This window comes from Poecilia mexicana, unplaced genomic scaffold (genome assembly GCF_051168715.1).
Source record: "Poecilia mexicana isolate PSO_F unplaced genomic scaffold, ASM5116871v1 scaffold_22, whole genome shotgun sequence".
Taxonomy (NCBI): Eukaryota; Metazoa; Chordata; class Actinopteri; order Cyprinodontiformes; family Poeciliidae; genus Poecilia; species Poecilia mexicana.
This window is the reverse complement of record NW_028263391.1, coordinates 21,553,401-21,579,829: the sequence shown is the minus strand read 5'-3', so window position 1 is coordinate 21,579,829 and position 26,429 is coordinate 21,553,401. Positions and strand designations below refer to the sequence as shown.

The 26,429-nt window shown below is 37.9% G+C and overlaps 1 protein-coding gene across 5 annotated transcripts in view; it reads left to right on the top strand.

The window, feature by feature from the left end:
- Positions 1 to 1,725: 1,725 nt before the first annotated feature.
- eml1 (EMAP like 1) overlaps positions 1,726 to 26,429 on the top strand; it is a 46,408-nt gene continuing 21,704 nt past the window's right edge. For 2 of the 5 annotated variants that reach the window (XM_088002479.1, XM_088002478.1), the window contains exons 1-3: positions 1,726 to 2,172; positions 23,825 to 24,007; positions 24,203 to 24,256. In XM_088002479.1, coding sequence (XP_087858605.1) covers positions 2,106 to 2,172; positions 23,825 to 24,007; positions 24,203 to 24,256 — 304 coding nt within the window. In that variant the 5' untranslated portion in view covers positions 1,726 to 2,105. The remainder of the gene's footprint in view (positions 2,173 to 23,824; positions 24,008 to 24,202; positions 24,257 to 26,429) is intronic. The other 3 variants (XM_088002480.1, XM_088002481.1, XM_014987869.2) reach the window with 3 other exon arrangements.

Sequence of the window (26,429 nt, the reverse complement as noted above, 5' to 3'; positions counted from 1 at the left end):
ACAAGCAGCACTGTAAAAACACAAAATCTCACCAAGTATTTTTGGTCTAGTTTGTAGGACAAATATCTTATTATGCTTGAAATAAGAGAGAAGAAACTTTTCAGGAAGAAATATGATCATGTTTAAGTAAATAATTATTAAATATTGATGAAAAATACGATTATTTCACTTATAACATTTTTTCCATTTTATGGAAAAACGTAAAGTTATTTCACTTGTTTATCAATATTAAGGAAATAATTACTTTAAACAAGCTCATATCTTTCTGAAAAGTTACTTATTGGTTAGTTTTGTTTTATTTCAAGTGTAATAAGATATTTGCACCAGACCATGAATATTTGGTGAGATTTTGTGTTTTTGCAGTGAAAAATGAATTTTGCGCTTTAGGTTCTCTTTAACAGGACATTTTCCCCACGTTAAGTGAAATAATCTGCAGTGGAACTGGTACTTTCTGATCCATAATGACCAAGTAATCTCCTATTTGTTGTGTATGTCATGTCTTTGTTTTTTATGTCATGACTCTGTTGAACAAATCAATTCTTTATCTGAAGCTGAAGTTACTTTGAAATTGTTTTTTATCTAATTTTAAGATATTTGCACTAGAAACCAGATCTTGTGATCAGACGAACCGTTTGCTCTACAAAGATCAAATTGTTTCCTGGCGTAATCCCGGCTGCGACCGAGCTTAACGCGTCGCCTTACGCTTGATGCTGTTGCGTAATGAGCGAGTTCTCCTGCGGGACACGGAGGCGGTCAGCGATTCAGAGGCAGCTCTGGCAGTGACCCGTTCATCTCTTTAAGGGTCAAACCGACGAGCCGCTACCTGCCCAGGAGGAAACGACGCGCTGCTGTTTTTAGCCGCCTCTGTGTGGCTCCGTCTTGTGATGTGAGGAGAAAATGGGGGAAGTGTTTCAGCATGAATGTAGGCCACAGATTCTATTTTCCTCAGGCTTCTTATTCTTTTCCCCTTCAAGCCTATAAATAATGCAAAGCGTTTCCTCCTCTTGAGCACATACAAAAACTCCAACCCCCGGTCTAAAGAAGAGCGCAAATTACCCCTTTTTGTCCTGCAGGGTTTCCCTCCTAAAACTCCCACCTCACTTTTTAATTTGGGTTTTCTCCTCCTCATTTGCTCCTCCAGTTGCCCCCTCTTGTCCTTGTTTTTAGGCCGGGTCTGCAACGGGGCAGATAACCCAGACAGAGCGATAATCGTGTTGAGCCACAGCAGAAAAACTTGGCTGTCGCTTTAGGAGATTTTGATGTCGGTCTGTTTCTTCCCATGTGACTTCATGCAGAAAAAGGAGCGGCTTTGATTCTCCTGCCGAGTCAGAATGAAGCTCAGCTTTTAGATTTCAGCCGTTACCGGAGGTTAATCAATCAAGTTTATTAGTAAAGAACATTTCAGCAACAGAAACATTAAAAGTGAAACCAGTTCACTGCAAAAATCACAAAATATCTATTTGTTATAAATGGATTCTGCAGATTCTATATGTGTTTAGATTATGATTTTTAATCATAATTATGACAAAGTGTAAATTATGATGTAGAAAGTCGGAATTGTGAATGTATCTCAAAATTATGTATTTATATGTCATAATTATAACTCAAAGTCAAAATTCTAGCTTTTTATCTCAAAATTGTCTTTTACTTTAAAAGTCTAATTATAGCTTCCTTTTGGGCTTTTATTTTTTCTTTCATGGCGGAAATGGTCTTCCTTGGTAACGCTTTCAGTATTTTAAAAACCGTTTCATCCTTGCTTTTTTTTCTGCTTTCAGCGGAGGGGCGGGGCTTACTCACAGGCCACGCCCCCTTTGGCCTGACTCGTCCTCTCCGTGTGACAGTGGGGGCTGTCCCGAGCATTATCTACAGACACACACACACACACACACCAACAGAGCTCCGTCTTGTTAAGCTGTTTCATTTTTTATATTGGAAGGACCGGAGGAAGCTGCAGACATCCATCCCTCTGGTTTGTTCCTCCCGCTGCAACTCCGGAGTTTAACTGGGAGGAAAAACAAGTTAACATGACGGAATGGGAGTGAATGGGTTGCCAGGGAGCCTGATCCGAGCGGAGTGAATGGAGGCAGCAGCAAACTAAACTGAGAATGGAGGACGGCTTTTCCAGCTACAGCAGCCTGTATGACACCTCATCCCTGCTCCAGTTCTGCAACGGTAAAATGAAACTAACTTATCCCGCTTGCTTGCCGTGTTCCCGACCAGCTGACCGGGGGTGTTTAACGCTGAGCTGCATCAGAGTTTAGCAGCAGCTCCAGTTCTACACAGCGCAGACCACTTTAGGGGATTTGGAGCTGAAAGTCATGCTGCAGGAGGAATTAAAGCCAGAAAAATGTCAACATTGTGTCAGAGTGAGTCAGCTGCAGCCAGGAGAGGCGATAAACAAAGACAGGCAGGCGGAGGAACAGCGTTTCAGTTTCATGTCCAGATGAAAACGAGTTTGGATGAGGTCTTCCCCTTTATTTCAGCAGGACAAAACATCTGCAACATGAGTGTTGTCCGAGCTGCTGGGAAGGAGAAATGATGCGTTAGAGGAGGGGTGAGTCAGGAGGACAGGATGACACATCAGTTTAAAGATTTATTTCTATTAAGCTCTGCTCTGTTTATTTGCTAAGAGTTTACACCAAACTGGGTTCATATTGGTAACATTATGACTTTCTGCGTGGTTTCTCTACAGTTAATGGCTCTCCATCCAGGGTGGCATGCCCTGGGGAGTCAATTAGCAACAAGAAAACAAATATCAGGTTTTTCTTTTTATTAATTGGATCTTTTGTAAGTCAGTAATAAACTGAGTAGAAACCCACATGAAAATGTGTTTATTTTCATATCTAATGTCTGATAGACTCGCTTCGCTGCACCAAGAACCACTGGAGGAAGCGAGATGAAAACTTATGAAGAAGACATGAGCGCAACTTCCTGTTTGATAAAATGGAAACAAAGTTGGAGTGGCATCAGATTTTGGCAGTGCTAGTTTTTCTCTTTGGTCTGGTGAAAGACTACGAACCATTTTTCCAGCTAGCGCTAGATAAGCATGTTTGTTTTGGTTGTGATTACCCAGAACGCCCTGCGTTAAAGTCCACTTCCTGCTTTTGGAGTGGACTTCAGTCTTCTTGCAATCCGCACTACAGTTCACTTCAACTGAACCGAGACTTAAGTTTTTAGGAGGACCAAGTTATAAATGAACCGGACTTTCAACACAAACTAACTAGAGTTAGATTGAAGTGGATTAAACATGACCGGTGTGAATGCATTCTAACATACAGCTTTAGTTGCGTTTAATAAATTATTTTTCTAATGCACAGCACTGATGAATGTTTCTTTAGTTCTTAGTTGTTTCAGAATAGGATGGGATTGTATGGTTGCATTCATACCAGCCCAGTTTAGTCCGCTTTAATCAAACTCTAGTTTGTTATCTCAAAAGTCCAGTTCGTTTGTAATAGATCAATAAAGTGAACTTTGGTCCACCTAATAACTTTGGTTTTGGTTCGAAGTGAACTTTGATGCAGTTTGAATGCATATGTGGATGCAAGTGGACCGGTGACTGCTCCAAAATCAGGAAGTGGACTACAGTGCAGGGCATTCTGGGTAAAAACAACCAAAAGAAACGTGCGAGTCTATCACTAGTGGAAGAAATGGTTCATAGGATTTTAACAAAGACAAAAGAGAAATCCTGGAACTGCTAAAATCTGACGCTACTCCATTTTTGCTTGCATTTTGTGAAACAGGATGTGGCGCTCATGTCTTCTTCAGAGATTTGTGTTGTTTCCTTCAGTGGTTCTTGATTCAGCGCCCCTATAGGTGAGGAGGGGATCAGGTTTCTCAAATAGTTTGGTTCTTTAGACACAGTGCCATGTGAAAGAAAACTACAACAGCTGAAAATGTATCAGATGTTGCAACTTTGGTTCCCAATCGAACCGAATCCACTTTACTGTCGGGCGTGAAAACAACCTAAGTGTGTTCAGTTATTTGTAAGGACGAGCGACATTTGTTCAGGATCAGTAAGAGCCAAACAAAGGGGATTAGACCGAACACAATGACCGAGCTAACATGCTTGGGCTTCTCCTAAAGTAGTAACAGAATATTAATTAAACATTTCTCCAAAAAGTTCCTCTTATTCCTCTAAAGTTTCTCCTCGTCTTTATTTAATGGTAAACATAAGAATGCTCTGAATGCGATCATGCCGCCACAGCTCGTCATCGTGAGTCGCCTTGGCTGTCGTTTACTGTTAATGAAAAAATCAATGCCGTTTTCTGAGCTGTGTAAGCACTTTTGCAGCTGATGAGGAGGAAGGGGAGAGCAGCGCCTCTCTAGAGCAAACGAAGGATGAGGAATTACAGAGAGGTGACTGCTTCGAAGGTCCACTTCAGGCCTCAGTGTTCCCATGAATAACTGATGAAGTGAAGCTGGTTAAAACCGTTTTGGACACAAAGAAAGAAGCTGCACAGAGATAGACAGACAAATATTCAATCCATTTGGATTTATTCATCCTGAAATCTTTAAATCCATTCAGAGCAAACTGAAAAAGCAAAGTGGATCTGTTTTCTTTCCTTGTGATGAGTAAAACGACAGAGATGTGCGTTAGTTTGACTGACCTGAAAAACAGGTGTGGCGGCGTGCTTCACGTCACCAGATTCCCTGAGGAAACGACTGTCGCGTCACTCTTAAAAATAAAAATGGAGCAGCTGGAGGTTCTCTGGTTGATGCGTTATGTTAAAGCATTTGAAAAACTTTGTCTTGCTGCATTTATCTCAGTGTGATTTCTCACTTTGAAACTTCCTTCGTGTCTTATCAGAGATCAATCAAATGATTTTCAGTTACTAATATTTGTAACAAGGAATAATTCAATCTAAAAATTAAAATATTTCTCTTGCTTCTACATGACATTAAAGCTAAATAACATTCACGTCAGCACAACCACAAAACAAAGTAAAGCAACAAAAGGTTAAGACCACTAGCTTTATGCTAATGTCTATAGAAATTCCCATTCATTGCTAATAATTAGCATCTGTGGTGCTGTAATAAACTTGTACGCCCCTCACACAGTTTTGTACGTTTATTTTTATTTCATTGATGTTCAAAGATAAGATGCCAAAGAAAAATAACAAAAGTAGCACTACTTCAACGTATTTTTACTCAAGTAAAAGTAAAAAGTAGCCATCCAAGAAATCACTCAAGTAAAAAGTCTAGCAATTGATCAAATTATCAATCATTTAATATTTAAAATAACATCACCTGACAGATCAAACTATGTAGTTGAGAGGAAATTTAGGTATTTTAAGAATAAAAATGACAATAATTTATATAAGTAACAAAAAATTACAAAATCAAGTAAAATAAATTTTTTCCAAATCTGTTTCTTTTGGTAAAAAAAACTTATGAAACTTTAACAAAAGCTGCATGTGTGTCTGGTGAATTTTGGTTAAAACAAGTTTGTCTTTAATTCAGTAGGTAGAAAATCCAGAAATATTATTCAAGTAAAAGTAAAAATACTCTGAAAAGTAAATTTCTTTCAATAAAGTTCCTCAAGTACATGTAATAGAGTAACTGTAAATAGTTACTACCCAACTCTGATAATATGGGACACTTAAATGCGTACCTTAAAATCCAAATTATTTTTTAGTTTGTTACTCCTGTGAGGTTAAAGTCAATATCCATCATAACACTAAGCTAATGACAAATGATGCCAGTAATAGTAGGTATGTTTTCCACATCGGGTTGCCCAGTAATAACGAAGCATCTGGTGTTGACACGTTGTTAAGGGAGGGCCCCAAATTAAAATCCGCTCAGGGCCCCAAAAAGGCTTGGGCCGGCCCTGCCTCTATGTTCCTGCTCCCAAATGAAAACGCTCATCTTCACAGAGGAACTTGTGTTTGGCTCCAACAGACTGCCTTACCAGGGGCGCACACATCTACTGTGTTTATCCTGAAGGCCAAACTGACATCATCGTTCTCGGCTCCAGCCGTCCAAACCCACTCAGAGCAGAGGCAAATGATGTCATTCACTCCCCTCTTTCGCCCCGTGTGTTGTCGAGCATCCAACCAGACTAATGTTCTGAGAGCGGCTGAGCTAAACTACAGAAAACATGAGCAGGCTGCACGCTTTGTCCTCTGGCAATCAGGATAAATGAAAATTAGCCCCGTTACAACCTCAGACACACCGGATGTGTCTGAGGTTGTAACGTAGTCAGATATTTTATCTGGCTGACTGCAGCTGATGGAGGAAGTAAACCCTTTAAATAGGCCTTTCTCTGGGAAATCAGATTTAGAACAAGCTGGTCTGGAGAAGAGCAGAAATTTAATTGTGTTAATTTAGGGTTTATTGCTGCTAATGATGATGGAGTTTATTTGTAATTGCTTTCACGGATGATTTGATGTGTGTTGGTTCATTTTAAGGGGAAGAAAGTGACCACTGTCAGCTCCATTGAATAATTTGACGGTTGTTTCCTGTTTTGTCTGAAAGCTCACTACGGCCAGCTATTTCCTTAAGCCCAAAATAGCTGAGTTTACATTGTCCCTGTTATGAGGAACACTGATGAGAGTAAAAATACAAACCCTGGAGTCAAACCAGAAGAGAACAATCAGCCTTCTGCTGCAATTCTTGTTGGTTGTGTAGGAGGCTCCACTTCTACTTTTCAAAGATGTAGGTTTGTAGAATTGCAAGACTATTTGCAGCCATTTTCACATGCAAGTGTAAACATTGAGTTGGGGGGCGTGGCCAGCAGCAGATTATTTGGATTTAAAGTGACAAGAGACTCTAAGACAGCTAAAAATGATCAGAACTAAGCAGAATAAAATCTCATTATCTAAGAATAATTTAGTGCAAAAAAATGCAATGAACATACCACAGACCTAACCTGTTTAAGGAAGCATAACAGGTCACCTTTAAGAAAGATTTCTGTTCATTTTTACCAGATCTTTCTGCTCCATGTTCACATCAGGATTAAGGAATCGTGGATAAAAAGCTGCGATGTGAGATCATAAATGAAGAAGGTAGGAATTAATTAGTGACAGTGCATCTGGACTGAGCAGATGCGAAGGGTGCGGTGGGAGTTTAATAAAGACTGAAGCTGCTTTGATGCTTGTTGGAGGTATTTTTGAAGCACATCAGAGATGACAGGACTTCATCTAGCCTCCGTCTCTTCTCTGTGGATCTGCGACTAGAGAAGTCTGACTGACGACGGCACGTGGGGAAGGATTAGGATCAAAACCTTGCTCACATTACCTGCCAAGGATGAGTGTAGGAAAGGGAAATTGTAGTATTTAGTGTTACAGTAGCGTGGACGACATGACTGAATAACTTATCACGATATCAGCGTTTCGTATCAGTCGACATCGATAATTGTTGATTAGTTTTTTAGCTTTAAATATATGAAATTCTGGCAAACTGGGGTTGTGACCTTTCCTCTTTCATCCAGTTTTCACTCTGGGCCGTTGTTGTTTTTATTTTTAAGCAGTTGTGAGGAAAAGTGGTGGAACTTTAAACTGCCACTGTGCCAACTGAACTCGTTGCTAGGTAACCGAAGTTAGGGGTAACTGGAAACTGCTGCCCAGCGGTTGTTGCTAGGCAACCAAAGAGTTGAGTTGTGAGTTGATTCCAGATTTCAGGATCAGAGTTCAGTAGATATTCTTCATGTTGAATATTTTATCAGATGTATTATCTATTGAGATTGATTGATGTAAATTGTTATTGATTTATTATCTTGCTCTTTGTTAGAGCGTTTTTTTTTATCTTAATCTGTTTCTCCTTTTCTGCTCTTCTGATTAAATCAGTCAAATTCAAAAATACCCTATTGATCCCAAATTCAAATTAAATGTTGTCGTAGCTCATATTAATTACAATTCTTTAAAGAGTTACTGTAGATGGCGATGGCTGTTTGTATGTTGTCCATGTAAACCTATTTACACCAGTGCTCTCTAAAAAAAACTGCTTCTAGACATTAGGAAATGATGTAAAACGCCACTAATCTGTATCCACATGTTTCAGAGAATCGGTCTAATAAATATCGACCTGAACAGGATAACTTATCTGCTCCTGCTGATTCGTTTAAAGGCTCACATTGATTTCCGATATCAGTCAGTGAGACGGTGCACCTCGTTCTTGTCGCCTCAAACCGGATCCAGCTGCGTCTCTTCCATGTTTAAATCCTGCTCTGCTTTATGCTGCTGCTTTTTCTCAAGCAGTTTGCCCCTTTATCCTCACATCTGACTCTCTCACGATGCATTTCAGAGCGCTCTTCTGTTTTTCTTTTTAATTTTTAATCTGCAGCCAGTCAGATATTGAGCTGGGCAATTTGGGCCACCCTTCCCCCAACCATCCAGCGCCTTATCTCCCTCCGTTTTCTCTCACTTTCCCCCTGATAAGGTTTGCTCAGCACTTTTACTTCAGTGCCGCTAAATAGTGAACCATTTATAGTGAAATGATACACAGACAGGCACCTTGTGCTCATTAAATGTGTGCAGTGATACACACCTATTTCATAAGATCCTGATAAGATCTGGCTTGTTTACGTTATATAAATTGGGTAATTTATGTAAATAAATGTTTCTGTCTTTAAGTAATGAATGTTTTTTTCTCTAAAATAGGCACAAAGATAAGATGCAGAAGAAGTAGTAGCATTAAGAGATAAAAAGAAAAGCATAATTAAGAACATGAATGAGAAGAATTACTTCTGGTTGTCAAACTACTTACGTGTAGTTTAAAAAACCCACATTACTCAATATTATCAACATAGAAATAGTAATCATGACCATATATATTTGTAAATTAGTTCGATTTGTAAAGTACCTTTAAATAAATAAAATTAAATTAAAATTAAATTAAATTATGTCATAAAAAACTGAAGAATACCTGCTAATCAAAGTGTATGAAGGGAAAAAAATCAATGACCCAAGTAAAGAGCCTTGAGGAACCCCACTACGGAGAGATAAAAGGGACAAAACTAAATAAATAAAAACATCATTAAATCATTAATTAAATATGCCAATTTATTAAATGTGCAAGAACAGTAACCATGAAATTATTAAATGCACATTTAATTATCAGCTATTATAAGTTTGTATTCTAATTATTTAGTGATACCTTTAATAAATTGTCTAGTAAATAAATTATTTAAGCATTTATTTATTTCATGGTACATTTAATGATTAATTAAATTTAGTCCTTTTTAGCCCTTCAAAAACATTTCACTGTTCTAAAACTTTCATTTTTACACACTTAATTGAACACTTCTGCAAGTTTTTATATACTGAATTAATTAATTAATCCGTTTTTTATTTTATTTAAGATTTATTTTAATGACAAATTCCAGTAACAACTATAAAAGACAGAAAACAAATACCAGTAAAGAAACAGTGATAACTGAATGTTTCTTACAGGTACGACTGTAAAAAGTATTTTTAAAATTAAAAGTAACTCCACATAAAATGCTTGTTAGTCATCAAGTTGACAGATTCTGATGTAACTGCAATATTAGAAGCAGCTGTTGCTCAGGTTGAAGCGTGTAAATCTCTAATGCGATGCTTTGCTTAAAATCTGCAGGAAAAAATAACATAAGAACCATGAAATGCGTTAATATAACAGGTCTGCTGTCAGCTTCTGCTGAAATATTTTATTTTTGTCAAAATGCATTAAAATGCTCTCAGATTATCCTGTTAAAAGCAGGCCACAATCACATTCATTTGAAGAAACTATTACTTCTAAAAATACTCTGTAGCGGTTCTCAAAACATTTCTGTGTCTTCTGCCACGCAGCTGTAGTCGTATTTGGTTTGGTTGTCTTAAATAAATTAAAAATAGATTTTCCGTGCACATTAAAAGCTTGAAGGACACTCTTCCTCCACACTCTTCCTCTCTCATCTTTATCTGCACTGACACACATTCAAGCAGCCTCATCTTGTGACCTACTAAAACAATCAGGCATGTAAAGCAGCACTGTTTCAAGTCCTGGGCTATAAATATATGTATACATACAGATCTGGACGAAACTAAGAGCCCACTGAAAACCTCCTGGTTATTCAACCAGATATTGATTCCTGAACTCTTCCTGAATTAAAACATTAGTATTGTTGTTTCTAAACCAATATGAACGTGTTTTCTTTGCATTATTTGAGCTCTGAAAGCATTGCATCTTTTTAATTATTTTGATTATTTCTCATTTTCTGCAAATAAATAGAAAATTTTTGCTTGGAATTTCAGAGACATGTTGTCAGTAGTTCATAGAATAAAAGAATAATGTTAATTTTATTCAAACATAGACCTATAAAAAGTAAAATCAGAGAAACTGATTATTTTAAGTGGTCCCTTAATTTTTTCCAGAGCTGACACTTCTCCTATATTAAATATATTACATTTATTGTCTATTAAATAAATTATTTAAGCATTTATTTATTCTGTGATGTCTTTAATTAATGATAGAATAGTGTATTTATTTATATATCCAATTGTTTAACTTCTAATCCTCCATGGGGTTCCTCAAGGTTCTGTACTTGGGTCATGGTTTTTTCCCTTCATATACTTTGATTAGCAGGTTTTATTTTGTCTTTTATGACGTAATTTAATTTGCTTGGCTCCAGAAGCTCTACTTACACTCACTGCAAAACGGATCTCACTATATTTATATGGTAACATTCTGGCAGCTATGTTTTACCGTAATTTAGAGATTTTTTTTTCTTTTACAGTGTATAAAAGTAGAGTTTTTGGCACTAAATGCTAAGAAAGTGATGCGTCTTATTTTCCTGGAGAATTTGGATAAATGTGTATCTGCATTTTGAGTATCATCGTGTGCGTGCACGTGCGTGCGTGCGTGCGTGCGTGTGTGTTTACCTGTCATCACAAGGTCAGGATATGAGATACGCAGGCTTCCCGGGACATTGGACAGTTTGCCACAGATGTTTAAAAATACCTCAGCAGAGCAGAAACGGGTTGGAAAGCGGCTCCGCTCCGTTTTGAGCGGCTCAGCAGAGCGTGGATGTTACCTGCGGGGGGAGGCCACTGGTAATAAATCAAACGAGTCAGCACAACCCGCTGGAGGAGATGCCATTATTTTTAGCTGCTACATCATGAAATAGATGAGAGGCAAGAAATTATGAACAGTTAAACCAAAAAATATGAACTTATTGCCAAAAAAATTATTAGCAGAGTATGAAGGGCTGTAAACTGCTCGTATTGCAAATACAACATAGGTTTGTTCATGCAATATGTTAATAAAAATACGCACAGCCGTCATCCTTCAACCACTTCCCGTCGTCTTCTTTGCGGTTTTCGCCAGCAGTAACATCCGGTTGTTGATCATATGATTTGTGTGATATTTCCTTTTCAGTTTTAAGAAATACGTCTATTTTGATGCAGCCAAAAAATCCACCTCATCCGCCAAAACGTTTCATCAAGAAATGTGAGGTTTTTTTGAAATTGCTGTGTTTCCATTAAGCAAATTTATTTTTATTATTTCAATGTGCTCACTTTTATGTTTAATGCAAACACGGAACGAGGCTTTCAATCTCTTATCACATTTATTTTGATGAGGAAATTATTTATTTCTTAGATCGCTTCATGTTGCCAAACAGCAAATGATTTCTTAAGTTTAAAGTTTTTGTAAAATTAAAACTTTGTGTTGCTGAACAATTCAGTTCATTCACAGATTTAACAAATCAGCAGTTTGGATATCAGCATTTGAAAACTGCAACATGTATTTACTCAGGTTATTATTTTGACGCTCTAAATATCTTGGTGATGTAAATTAACCACCAAACCTTTTATAATCAGCCCAGGATTAATTTATTGGCTGAGTGTGTCAGCATGTTGGTTCCAACGTCATCAATTTGTCTGCTTCTCATTTCCAAACCGTGTCTGGTTGCGATGTTAACTAATATAATTCACCTCTTGGTGCCTGCTGTGCAGCCTGCAGAGATTACGCTGCTCCCTAATTGATGTCCTACATTTGCTTTTACTGGGGGAAGTGCGGGGAAAACCCGGCTTTCTGTGATTGAAGTGTGCATCCCCCCTCTGCATGCGCCCAGCCGGAGCGGAGAACCCCATTAGAAATCCCATCAAAAATTGATTTGTCAGACCACAGATGCAGACATGAGAGGGAGAAAGATATTTGCATTTATTTCTTTATTTATTTATTCTTTTTTTTTCTTCTTTTTTTGGTTTGGTTTAAACTGACACGACCATTTTTGTTGCTAAATATATATTTTTATCTTGTTGAATTCAGTTTCAACTAAAAAATAAGCAGCAAAAACAGACAAACCAGAGATTTAAAACTGGATTATGAGTTTAATCATTTTAAAGCGTATTTATATTTTATATCTAAATCCTGATTTTATTTTTTAAGATTGTAATTGGTGCACCCTTAGTTTGTTTCTATCTTTTAATCTTCTAATATTGTATTTAAAAAAAAGCCTTAAATGAAAAATCTGGTGAATATGTCACTTTTTAAATCCAATTAATCATCGGAATAATTGATTAATTGATTACTAAAGTAATCGTAAGTTGCAGCCCTAAAAAGATGCAAAACAAACAGCCTTTAAATGTGAAGCAGAATAACGGATAATACTGCGTTCACTGAGGATTGCTACTGCAAAAACCAAATTAAATGAATATCCATAGTAACAGTGTTCTCTGTTTCTATTTCTGCTGTATGGAAATCATGTCTTCTGTATCGGCAGTGTTTCAGGATGGAACATCAGCATATCCACGCTCGCTCTGGATGGACCTCCTGTTCCTTCCTGGCTGTTTGTTGCTGAGGACAAAGGCCTGTTTTATGTGAGGAAAGGTTGAGACTGAGAGCGAGGCTTGTGTCAGAGCCTGAGCTGCTGCCAGCCATGACTCAGTACATCTGTGGTCCGTTTGGGTCCTGAAAGTCTCACTAATGAAGAGGATTTCTGGTTCCAGCTGTTTGTCACGCCGTTGTTGATTCAGATTGTGGCAGGGGATTTATGTGAAAATGAGAGTTATTGTTGTTTTTCAGATCTGCTATGTCTCTCAGAAAACTGAGGTTTATTTTGATGGGAGGGAAAAGAACTAAATGAGAGGAGTTGGAGTGTTTTTATAGCCGATAGTTCGTTTCGATTGGGGAGCAATATTTCAAAATTTTTTTGCATTTTCAGCTGCTGCAGTTTGCTTTCACATTGCAATGTGCACAACCTGTTCCCTTCCTCGCCTGTGGGGGCACTGCACCAAGAAGCTCAGAAGGAAATGAGACTAAAAAGATATGAGCGTAACTTTCTGCTTCACAAAATGGAGTGGCGTCAAATTTTAGTGGTTGTGGGATTTCTCTTTTGTTTCTTCTAAAAGACCATGAGCCATTTTTCCTGCTCTAGACTCACACATGTTTGTTTTGGTTGTATTTACCCAGAATCCCCTGCATTGTTGTTTGCTTCCTGCTTTTTTGGTTTTATTGGAGACCAAAATTGCTACATTTGTTACATTTTCAGCTGGTGCGGTTCTGTTTCATACTGCACTTGGTCAAATAATCCAAACTAAATGAAAAGCCTGTTTCCCTCCTCACCTGTGGGGGCGCTGCACCAAGAATCACTCAAGGAAACGACATGAAAACCTCCAAAGAAGACACTGAGCACAACTTCTTTCTACACAAAATATGAACAAATATGGACTCGCGTCAGATTTTAGCGGTGGTAGGATTTCTTTTTTGTTGCTTATAAATCACTACAAACAATTTCTCCCACTAGTAAGTTTGTTTGGATGTTTTTACCCATAATGCCCTGCTCTGTAGTCCACGTCCTGCTTTTAGACCAACTGGTGTTCACATATGCATTCGAACAGCACCAGAGTTCACTTCCATTGAACCGAGAACGAGGTCTGTTGGCGGACCAGAGTTTGCTTTTTTTTTCTGAATCAGATTTGATTCATTCATGAACTAGAGTTTGACTTAAATGGACTAAACGGGTCTGGTGGGAATCCACCTCAAACTCTTAACATTTCCAGCTTCTGGAAAATCCATCCATCTCTGCTGGGTGGTGGGTGGACTGGTGCCAGTATCCAGCTGTCATTCGATGAGAGTATACATCCTTAATAAGCTGCCAGAGACAAACAGGACAAACACACACTTTTTCTCACACACACTCTCACTCCTGAGTGCAATTTAGAGAGAGCAGTTAGCCTAGCATGTGTTGGACTGAGGCCAGGATTCCAGTCCAGGAACTTAGCAACAATGCTAATGACCGCTGCCTAGCAGAACAGCTACAAAAAGGAATAAACTGGGATTTTTTTCTCACTTTGATTTTTCCCTAGAGAAGCTTTTAACCGATTTACTTGTTTTCTGTTTTTAATTTTCCCTGTATGAACACTCACTCTCCTCTTTCACCTTTATTTCTTGGACGCCCTTTTTCCTGTAAAATGATTCTTTATGTTATAGATTCAACATTGCATCTGCAGAGGTGGGAGAGTATGCAAAAATTGTAATAAAGTAACATTACTTCAACATATTTTTACTCAAGTAAAAGGTAGTAAAAGTATTTTTCTACTCAAGTACTGAGTAGCTGATGAAATTATGAGGCATTTAATATTTAAAAATTACATCATCAGAAGGACCAAAATATAAATTTAAGTGGGAATATTCATAGTTTAAGGACAAAAAAGACAATAATTCTCATAAGTAACAAAAACTGCAGTGTGTGTTTCTGGTGAGTTTTTGGTTAAAATGTTTTTTTCATTCAGTGGGTAGAAAATCCAGAAATTGTACTCATTTAAGAGTAGAAATACTTCATAATAAAATTACTCAAGTAAAAGTAGAAAGTACAGCATAGAAAAAGTATGTTTTTATTCAAGTAAATGTAATTGAGTAAACGTAACTCCTGTGATACTTTGATTCGTATCGACTTTATTAAATGTCACTAATGTAATACATTTCACCAGGTAGCTTCTTCTCTTTTGTTTAAACCGTTTGTGACGTTTTCTGAGGACATAATTGCGAGCATATAGTTAAAAAAGGATTTTCACAGGCAGAGAGAAACCAGATCTACGAAGCTAAGCTCTGACTTTAGGGACCGTTGACATTTAGTAAGATCTGCTCCACATATCTTGCTAATCCCTCTGCGCTTCCTCTTTGGCAGGACAGCGTGTGTTTTGTTAAACAGCGTGTTGGGATAATGGTGTATATGTTACGTGTTCCTGGGTTAATAGAAGCCACGTCTTTGTCTGTTTTCCTTCTTTTTTTGCCAATTATTTCTGGCTTTGTGGCTGGTCTGCCCTCTGTTTCTCATCTTTAATCATTTATCTGTGGAGGCTGCTTCAACATTACAGTTCAGAACATTTTGAAACGCTTATCTTCCCATTTTAAACATCATCACAGACATGTAACAGATCTTCTGATCTTGATTCCTTTCAATATGTTTTAAATTGGATTTAATTATTTAGCAAATACTAAATAATTAGCATTTGAGATCCATATCAAGCTGAAAAGTCCTGCTTCGTTTAATTTTCTGATTCTTATCAAGGGCGTTCTCGTACATTTTTCCATTGCCGTTCATTTGGTTATATAAATGATCAAACTTTACTTCTGGAATGATGTTTTGCAGTGTAATTTCTCCTCTGAACATGAGATGTGCAACAACACCAAGAGTTTAATGTTGGTCACATCTGACTAGATTATAATCTCTCAGTTTTCTGCCGGGTTTTCCACAAACTACATGTTCTTTCTTCAACAGTGGAGTCCAAGGCAGTGACAACAAAAAGCCATGTTGTTTAAGTCCACTGATTTTTATTTTAATTGAAAAACTTTAAATACTCATTCCAGGTCTGTTTTATCTCCCCTATTAATGATTGTTGGAAAGCTTCTTTAATTTTTTTGACTAGAAATCTTGTGGGATACACCTGGTCAAAAACAGTTTATTATAAAATTATTTTCTTTCCAACCCAAGTCAAAAGTTAGAAATATGTTATTTATGTTTATTTGTGTTTATTGTGTGGAATACTTTGGTTGTTGTTGATTTTATTACCCTCATTAGAAATATCTTTACAGAGAAAATGTAAATTTAAAGGGAACCTATGATTCAAAATTCACATTTTGCATGTTTTTGTTTTTCCGTTTGGGTTTTAATTGCTTCTAAAAACAATCCGATCTCTTAAAAAAAAACAGGGAGACATTTTTGGCAATAAATTAATTTTTTTTGATGACTTTTTTTGTTAAGTCGCCTAGCAACTGTATGCACTGTACAATGGCTGCTGGAAAAGACAGCTTTTTTGTTGTTGTTTTACAATCCAGAAACCACCTGCTGCATTCTTGTTGGTTGTGCAGGAGGTCCCACTTCTGCTTTTCAGAGATGTACGGTTTTATATATTTACACGTCAGAGTGTAAACGTTGAGTTAGGGAGCGTGGCCAGCAGCAGATTATTTGGATTTAAAGTGACAGGAGGCTGTAAAAGGAATCATTCTGACTAAAATCTCATTATCTAAGAATGATTTTGTGCAAAAAATGTAACTAACATCTGTAGCAAAGCCCATGTTCAAGGAAGAATAATAGGTCACCTTTAAGAAATGAATGCACTTCACATATGAAATCATATATATATGATTATGATTATATATGAATGTAAAATAAACATCCATAATTAGGAAACTATCTCTAGTCTTAAAGACACAAACCCTTGATGTTTCATCTTCTCTTCCTTGATGATGCATTTTGCTGAAGCACAGCCGTACATCTTATTTTTTGAGGTCACCATTCCTGTCAGGGTGAGAGGATGAAGGTGGGGCTGCCGTCTGACCTGAGTTTGACTTCAGGAAGGATGTGACTGATAGGAGGATGGTGCTTTAACCCCACGTGGGGGTTGTTTCGCCTCTTATTATCTCCTCTTTGACCCCTTGCTGACCTTTGTACATGCAGAGTTTCCTTCTTTCAGTGGTGCTGTGTTGCCATATAAAGCCACCCAGTCTGCTTTGCTTTGTTTTTTTTTCTCCCCCCTCCCTCTGTGTTGCTTGTTTTCTGCTCTTTAATCCCCCTTCTGGTCTTGTATGTGAGGATTTCCTTCTCCGTTAACCAAAGAGCCTTTAGCGGTGGGTTGTAATCAGGCACCTGTTTCCCTCAACTGACCAGTTAATTTGCTTCAATGACATCAGCAGATCACCTGCTGCTGACCGCAGCCGAAACGGATGCATCATTAGTTGCATTTCCACTACTAACCCACACAGGTCTTGTATTCTGGTAATGTTGAAAAAAAGCAATTTTGCAATTACGGTGTTTCCATTAAGTAAGAAATTAAAATAAAATTACATGAGAATACATTTGTTCACGTGGTAAGTCGTTAAAAAAACGTCAGCAATGGATGTAAACAGTTATATGCGATTTTATTCATAACTAATCCAGGGTGCTAGTGCTAACCATCTATTAGCCATCAGAGGAGACGTTAGCATTCAGGCGTTGGAGTGACAAGCCGCTTATACTTGGGAGCAGCTATGTATGCTGCAAATTGGGGAAAATAACAAATAAAACAATCCATAATTTTCCTACCACTTTCTGTTGTCTTCTTTGTTGTTTTCGGCAGTAGTAAGATCTGGTTATTATTCACATGAAACTGTTTTCATTGCAGTTTTGTGAAAGACATCTATGGCCAAAACAAACACACCTCATCCTAGTCCAAACCAAAAAATATCCATTAAGCTAATTTATTTTCATAATTTCACTTTGTGCAATTCTATGGTTAATGGAATGGGAACATAAATAATATGAAGTTTTTACACCTGAATCTGCTTCACCGAACCAGAATCAGACAATTACCTCAATAGCAGTAGATGTTTGACAAGCTTTAGTTGAGTTTTCTGCACAACCAACAAGAATGCAACAAGTGGTTTCTGGATGGTAAGTCAACAACAAAACATTTGTCTTTTCCAGCAGCCATTGTACAGCGCATACAGTGGTAAAACCAGCTAACCAGAAGTGCTGGAACTCAGCTTGGGTTGCTAGGGATGGTGCTGGGCTGCCTGGGTTTGCTAGGTAACAGGCAATGCCTGCTGACTGAGACTCAACAATTGGGAGGGTTTTGAAGCAGCTCATTGTCCAGACACCAAAAAAACAAAAACTTATTGACAAAAATGGCTGGATGAGTTTTTTTTTTTTAAGATTTTGGACTGTTTTTAGAAGCAGTTGAGACCGAAATCGAAGTATAAAAATGATTGAAACGTAAATTTTGAATAATAATTTAAGTGAAAAGGAGAGTCCGCCTCATATTTAGGAGAAGCAGTTTGACTTTTCTCATTTCTCTTGGTTAAGTGTTTCAGTTTACTGTCCTGGGTCAGGACTAATGACATCCAGCTGTTTAACTTAAAAATGATTGCAGTTGATTGGTGAAATTATTATGATCTACTAAACCAATAATCATGAGAAACCCATGACAGAATGTTGCGTCTTTTTTATTTCTTTAAGCCAGTTGAGTAACATTCGGTGCCTCCATTAGTAAAGCTAGCAGCAAAGTGAGTTCAGCTGTTTCTTTTAACAAATGAGACTCACTGGGAAACGTTGGTGTCCTGCAGGAACAATTTTCACCAGCTGAAGTTGCAGTGGCAATGCACCATCTGGACAAACAAATGAATATTCTGGAAATGGAACCAGCTGTCGGTGGGTTCGTCCAGCAGATAAGCCAGGAGTGGTGATTTCACCCAGCATGCGCTTTGGAAAACAAACAGAAGTCAGTGTTTTAACAGGCTCTTTCCTGCGGCCATTTTGACTTTTATCATCTTTTTGTTTTTGAAAATACTTGTGGATTTTTAGAACCTCTGACAGATTTTTCCTGCCATCTGAACTTTCCGTCAGGTTTTTTGGTGAAACATTTCTGCTCTGCTGGAGCAAAGAAAGCGAACATTAACCAGCCTGTTCGTCGGTGGATTGTTGGCATGTTCAACATTAACCATCTGTTCATGAGAAGGTCCAACACGTTGAACACAGCTGGAGTCTCCGCATTCGTGGAATGAGCTTCACATGTGTTTTTTAAATTACTGTTTTGCATATAATCGTAAAAACAATTTAATGGTTTTTTTTTTTGGTTTTTTTTGCTACACTTATAAGCTTTCAATTCAAAGAAAGACAACTTGAGTAAACCCAAAATGCAGTTTTTAAAAATGTTTTAAAGTATTAATAAAAAAGATGAACTTAGATGGTTCAGCCATTCTTGCTGGTATTTAAAATAACTCAATGAGATGTAGCTCAACTTTTGTGGTTTCATCAGAGTTAGCAGATGATTTAAGAAGAGGACAGTGGGTTTGGATAGCTTTTCATCCTTAAAAGAAACATATTCCGTAAAATTAACTTTTTACATGTTTTTATATTTCCATTTGCATCTCAACTGCTTATCAAAACAACCCAAGCTTTTTTAAAAAAAAAAACACCCAGATGTTTTTTTGCTATAAGTTAATGGTTTTTGTTGAAAAATAGCAGTTTCAAAAACTTCCAGAATGTCGAGTCACAATTGATGGACACTGCCCCGTTGCCTAGCAACGCCAGCTGAGCCCAGCCCGTCACGTAGCAACCAAAGCTGAGTTCCAGGACGTTTGGTCAGCTGGTTTTACCACTGTACAATGGCTGCTGGAAAAGACAACTGCTTTGTTGTTTACTTACCATTCAAAAACCATTTGCTGTATTCATGTTGGTTGCGCAGGAGGCTGTACTAATGCTTTTCAACACTGCAAAAATGCAAAATCTCACCAAGTATTTTTGGTCTACTTTTTTGGTGTGAATTTCTTAGTACACTTAAAATAAAACAAAACTAACTTGGAAGTAATTTTTCATCAGGATATCAAATCAAAATTCAAATAAAATTTTATTTGTGTAGCACATTTCAGCAACCAGGCAGTTCAAGATGCTGTCTAGACATCATAGAAACACAAAAATAAAAAGTCATAAAATCACAGTCAATAATTGAAACATTACATTTTGCCGTCGTTACACATCAGTTTGCTGATTAATGTTTCATTGAGTAAGTTTCAAAAGCAACTCTAAACGTGGGTTTGTAGTTGAGAGGTCTGGAAGATACAACAATATCAGAGCTTGTTTAAGTCAATTTATTAATATTCACAAAGAAGTACTAGTTCTAATGGCAGATTATTTTACTTATAACTATAGTTTTTCATCAATATTAAGGATTTATTGATTTATTTGGCTGAAAAGTTACTTCTAAGTTAGTTTTGTCTTATTTCAAAATATTTACACTAGAAACTAGACCAAAATGTTTGGTAATATTTTGTGTTTTTGCAGTGTGACCTTTACAGAGACGATCATGAGCAGGTTTGGTTTTCTTCCTTCCTGTTGCCCCCTGTGGCTGCAGTGATGGACATGCAGTCAAGCTGGCGGCTGCCTGCCTGAATCTCATCGTTTTCCAGGGGAAGGTATTGGGGGACAGCATGCCCAGATCCATTAAGGTGAGCGGAGAGCACGGTCTCAGATTTGTGACCCCGCCACATATTGGTCCAGTAATGAAACCAGGACAGACAGGGGAAAAGTTGGAGGGAAGCTAAGGAAGACGGACAGAGATGATGTGATTAGAGATGATGCCTGACAGGTGTGAAGACCCCACTGGAGATTGTTAGTGGGCAGTAATCCTCCCTCCCACAGACAGAACAATGTTCAAGTCTCCACACTGTGATGGATGTGTTGCCAAATAAAGATTGACACCTCAGTGATGTGAATCTCTGGGTAGAAAGTATGTGGTGGTGTTATTAGGAAGCTTTTTTTTTTGTTTTTCTGGAGGAACTTCTCTGACTGGCTGGAGCCGGGTGACAGACGGAGGATGTTGGCTCAGAGCTGTAACACCCAGTCATTGTACGGCGGCTACACCGTCGCTGTCTGTGTACAGAACAGACTCACAGCAGATTCTCAGCAGACAGGAGGAGCTTTATCTGAGGAAATTCACATCCTGACAGACATTCACATATAAACATGTACATGGATTGCCTCGGTGAGATATTTGCAGGTGAGAGGAAAGCAGTTAAAGTATTTTCTGGAAACATGTATGCTTTTATTTTTAAGAAAATTAATGAAGTCATCATAGTTCTTGGACGCTTGGTTTGTTTTGTTTTAGAAGTTTTAAAGGGGCAGTATTTATTTGTCCATTTTATAGCACAATCAAGAAACTATGATAACTTCAGTTGTCAAAAAATGCTGTATAATGCTTAAAGGAGGAGCTTTGTCCTCGAAGGCGGGGCTAGGTCCACCCAGGCGTCTTGCACAACTTCTTAAACATGCATGAAAGAATCACAGCAACATTTCAGGTGTGTTTTTGATGAGGGAATAACATTAAATATGATGAAAAGCTCAAAATGTAAATTTTACATGGCGCTGCCCCTTTGACTAGACACAAATAAATCAGAGGAGGAAGGCGGGTCGTTTCATTAAGATTATGAACCACCAAACGTTCTTCAGCAACCTCTTACTGAATATGTAATTTTATAAATGTCTGTGCTAAGTAGTTTCTGAAAAGTTGTCTAGAAAGTCCGGTTTGTTTGAGTTCTGAACGAGTAATTGAACTCTAAGCGGACCAAAACAGCGAAATCTGGTCCGCTTACAAACCTCGATCTCGGTTCAGTTGAAGTGAACTCTGTTGGTTTGGAGACCGCTCCAAAAGCAGGAAGTGGACTACAGTGCAGGGCATTCTGGGTAAACACAACCAAAACAACCACTAGAATCTGTAGCTAGCAGGAGAAATGTCTTTGTCTTTTACTAAAAACAAAATAAAATTCCTACAACCATTAAAATTCTAAACAAAAACTCCATTTTTGTTTAGATTTTGTGAAGAAGGAAGATTAGCTCAGTATCTTCTGCAGAGGTTTTTTGTGTCGTTTCGTTTAGTGGTTTTCAGTGCATCGCCCCCACTGGCGAGGAGGGGAAAAGGTTTTTCAAAGATTTGGTTTGTTTGACACAGTGCAGTGAGAGAGTGAACTGCAGCAGCTGAAAATGCAACAAATTTTGCAAATTTGTTCCCAAATTGAACTGAGTCAAGTGTGAAAGAGAAGCACAACCTTCCCTGGCATCTAATTAAACATCAACATACAATTTATAACACAGGCATTCTTATTTTTATAAAAGAACAGAGCGTCTTGTTTTTGAGGCTACATACAAATAAAATCTACTTGACTTTTACGAGAAACAAGGATGCATTAAATTTCTTCCCACTTATTGACTGAACCCTTTTAAAATGGGTGCTGGGGTTGTAATACTCGTTTGGGAAGATTTGTTTTCTTTATTTCAGATCTGATCGAGTCTCGGTCGGGGATGTAACCTTTTAAAAAGCTTTCATGAGCCCTCAGGAGCTCATCATGCCACTTTACTTTCAGCATCTGAAATCAACAACTGCTGCAGCTGATTGTTTGAAGATGTTATTTACGGAGGTCAAGAGGCTTTTCCGTAATGCTGTCAGGCGGCGGGGGGTCGAACTCAGACTCTGAGTGTGTCTGCTCCGTCATGAATAATTCATCAGGCTGTTATTATCAATCTGTGGGGAAAACACGGCATTGATTTGCATGAATATTTCAACAACCCACCCTGACATCAAAGTGTTAATGGAGGACACCCCGAGTAAGTGGGTGTGCATGTGTTATCATTAATGAAGTGGGCCCTGGTGGCCGGTGCTTGGCCCCCAATCTGGGTTTCTGCTGGAGACAAAATAATAATCTGTCCGGCTTGATGAGAGGCCAGGAAGACGTTTGAAACAAATCTGTGATTAACCTCGCATCCAATTTGGGTTTCTCTCTAGTAAGGCAAAGTTTACCTGTTAAAAGTGACCTATTATGCTTTATTGAAGAGGTTAGGGTAGGCGATACAAAACTTAATTACATTTTATTTTGCATAAAATCATTATTAGATAATGAGATTTTAGTCTGCTCAGATCTGCCTCTTTCTAGTCTTTTTAGGGCCTCTTGTTACTTTAAATACCAACAATCTGCTGCTGGCCTCGCTTCCCAACTTAACGTTTACTATTGCTCATGAAAAACAACGCAGTTATGCAACCATGCGTCTTTGAAAAGCAGAAGTGGAGTCTCCTGCACAACCTACAAGAATGCAGCAAGTGGTTTCTGGATAGTTGGTCAACAGCAAAATACTTGTTGTTTCCAGCAGCCATTGTACCGCAGTAAAACCAGCTGACCAAACATGGTGGACCTCAGGTTGGGTTGCTAGGTAACATCATAGTGCCTTTCAAATGTGCAAAATTCACATTTAGTGAGTTTTTATACTAATATTTGAGTCTCAACTGCTTCTAAAAAGAGTCCAATGGTTAAAAAAATGTTATAGCATTGGTGTCTGGAAAATAAGCCATTTTAAAAACTTCAGAATATAAAGTTACACTGCCCGTCACCTAGCAAGCTGAGCTCCAGCATGCTTGGTCAGCTGGTTCTTCCACTGTACAGTGGCTGCTGGAAAAGACAAGAGTTTTGTTGTTGACTTACCATCCCGAAAACACTTGCTGCGTTCTTGTTAACCGTACATCTTTGCTTTTCAAAGGTGTACGGTTGTAAAATTGCACATTTGTACAGATTTTGAGGGGCCGTGGCCAACAGCAGCATATTTAGATTTAAAGTGGCAAGAGGCCCTAAAACAGCTCAAAATAGGCAGAACTGAGATGTCATTATGTAAGAATGATGTCATGGATCTATCCTAACCTGTTCAAGGAAGCATAACAGGTCACCTTTAGCAATCGGGTGGATTTTCCAGACACTAAAAGACGTTAAGTCATTGTCAAAAAAAAACAGCTTGGTGTTTCTTTAAGCACTTTGGCTGTTTTTAGAAGCAGTAGAAACCCAAATGGAAGCATAAAAATGTACTAAATGTGAATTTTGCCTGATAAGTTGACATATCTTGTCTCCTCAGATGACAGCGCGTCAGCAGCCAGCAGCATGGAGGTGACGGACCGCATCGCCTCCCTGGAGCAGCGGGTCCAGATGCAGGAGGATGAGATCCAGCTGCTCAAGTCCGCTCTGGCCGACGTGGTTCGGAGGCTGAACCACTCAGAAGAGCAGCAGGCCATGGGGTCGCGCAGAGGACCCACCAAAGGTAGCACAGAACCAGATCCTTCACTTTTACCTCTGCTTTGTTTCTCCTTACATGATTTTATCTGTTGGTGGAGCTTTTCCTTTACATTTCTCCCACCTGTTGAAGTTACTTCAGATTCTGCTTGACTCCTCTGACCAGCTGTCACTCTCTTCTCCTCCATGACTGTGTTGTTTTGTTAATTGCGTTGTGCGATAGAGCCCACTAAGATGAGAAAATCTCCATCAGCAGACAGCAGTTTTGGCAAGTCAGGTAGGCCGGCTGTAGCTTGTCTGCACTCACTGGGCCTGTTGTGCACTTTTCAGTCGTTGCCTGCAACATTTCACCTCAATATGCTGCACAATGTTCAGATTAGAAGACAAATTTAATTTACTATAACTTGTAGTTTATATATTGTTTGTAACACTTTAAGAACATTTTACACCTAACTATGCTGCTAAACCTGAATTTCCCCCATATGGGACAATAAAGGTTGCTTCTGTTTTTACTACATACGTTAATAAGAATAAATAATTTATTCACAAAATGAAAAATGCAATCTTTCTAAAATATTTTATTTGTAAATGTAACATTTATTTACTATAAAGTTTGTCTTGTTCAGAAATTGATGTCTAATTCTTTTTATGTGTATCTGGAAAGATTTAATTTCACTTCAACAACAAGAATGAAAAACAAAACTGTTTTTTACTTGAGGAAAAAGTTAGGACACCCTAAAGTTAAGGAGGGTTTAAGAAAATGCAGCTTGGGAGTCAAAAATACTTTAACTCAATGCTACTTGATACACAATCAGCTGACATTTTCAAAGCAGCCAATCCAGGAGCAGCTTTCATCATTTTCCTTGAAAATTATGGCGTCTTGATTTTTTCACCTTCACACCTGCAAGTTAAACTCTGCTGCTGATGATTTTTGATCTGCACTTGTTGGCTGCACTTGTTGCATTGTTTTGCATGCTGCCACTGCTGCTGTCTGTCTGCCTGCATGCCGTCAGCTTCTGTTCAGCCGTTCCAGAACCAACGTTTGGGCTCAGATGTCAGGAAGTGATGAGATCTGACTCAATAGCTGATCAGCTCATGCAATTTTCTTTGTTGAAAATACAATCTTAAACATTTATACTTAATTTACACAAATTATAAGAATGTAGGACACTGAAAAATGGTGAAAGTGAGTGAATTTATGTATTATACAGCATCTCTCTTATTGTGACCAACTTTCAGTATCGTGTCGTGTTGGTGAGTTGGTTTGGGGAAATGACTGATTGTTTCCTATGAGTCAGATTCTCCTTTTCTCCACCAGATTATCCTGCTGCCCAGTGTTTCTTATTCTTGTTTGACATTTTCTGTAAAACATGATAGGTCTCATTTTTGTATCTCTGTTTAATAAAATCTCTCCATGTGTTTGTGAAGCTGATCTATTATGCTTCATTGAACAGGTTAGGATTGGTTTGTGAACTTTAAAAAACATGTTTATTACATTTTTTTTACACAAAATCATCTTTAGATAATTAGAGTTTAGTCTGCTCAGTTCAGAATGAGCCTCTGCTGGCTACGCCTCCAACTCAACGTTTACACTCGCGCATGAAAATGGCAGCAAACAGATGGACAATTATACAACCGTACAGCTTTGAAAAGCAGAAGTGGAGCTTCCTGCACAACCAACAAGAATGCAAAAAGTGGTTTCTGGGTGGTAACTGAACAACCACACAGAGAATAAAGCAGTAAGACCAGCTGACCAGACATGCTGGAACTCTTGCTTGGGTTGCTAGGCGATGGGCTGGGCTGAGGTTGCTAGATAGAACAGCTAGAACTGCTTTAGAACTGATTTATTGGAAAATTATCATGAAAATAGTACAAACTACTGGATTAATGCTGTAGTTCTAAGGAAAATGTTTTTAAAAAATTAATTAATGAGTTATGACAACGTTTATTTTCCTCTTTGGATGAATAAACTATTTTTAAATCTGAATCTGTCGTCACATTAAAGGATGTGGATAAATGTCACTACATTTATCCACATTCACTACATTTAAGGCTTAGTGATAAATATTAGGGCAAAAACAATTAATCGCATTAACCATGATTAATTATTTTATTATTAAATTATTAATTATTACTTAAAAGAACTGCCAACTCACTTAGTGGTTGATTAATTGTTGACTGGAGTATACTGACTCAAAAAAGGTAATTCTGCTGAAAACAATAACTTATTCAGAGCAGTAATAAAGTCAAAATCGAACAAAAAATTATATACATTTAGTATTTAAGATTAAAAAAATTAAACACAAATTTTAGTTTCACCTGGTTAAAATAAACTGGCACCTTTTTCAATCAAATTATTAATCAGCTAATCAAAAATAAATGAAGCAGAATGAGAGGATCTTTTCACATGTTGATGTTAGAAATACATACATTTTTTTAGCATCTTTTGC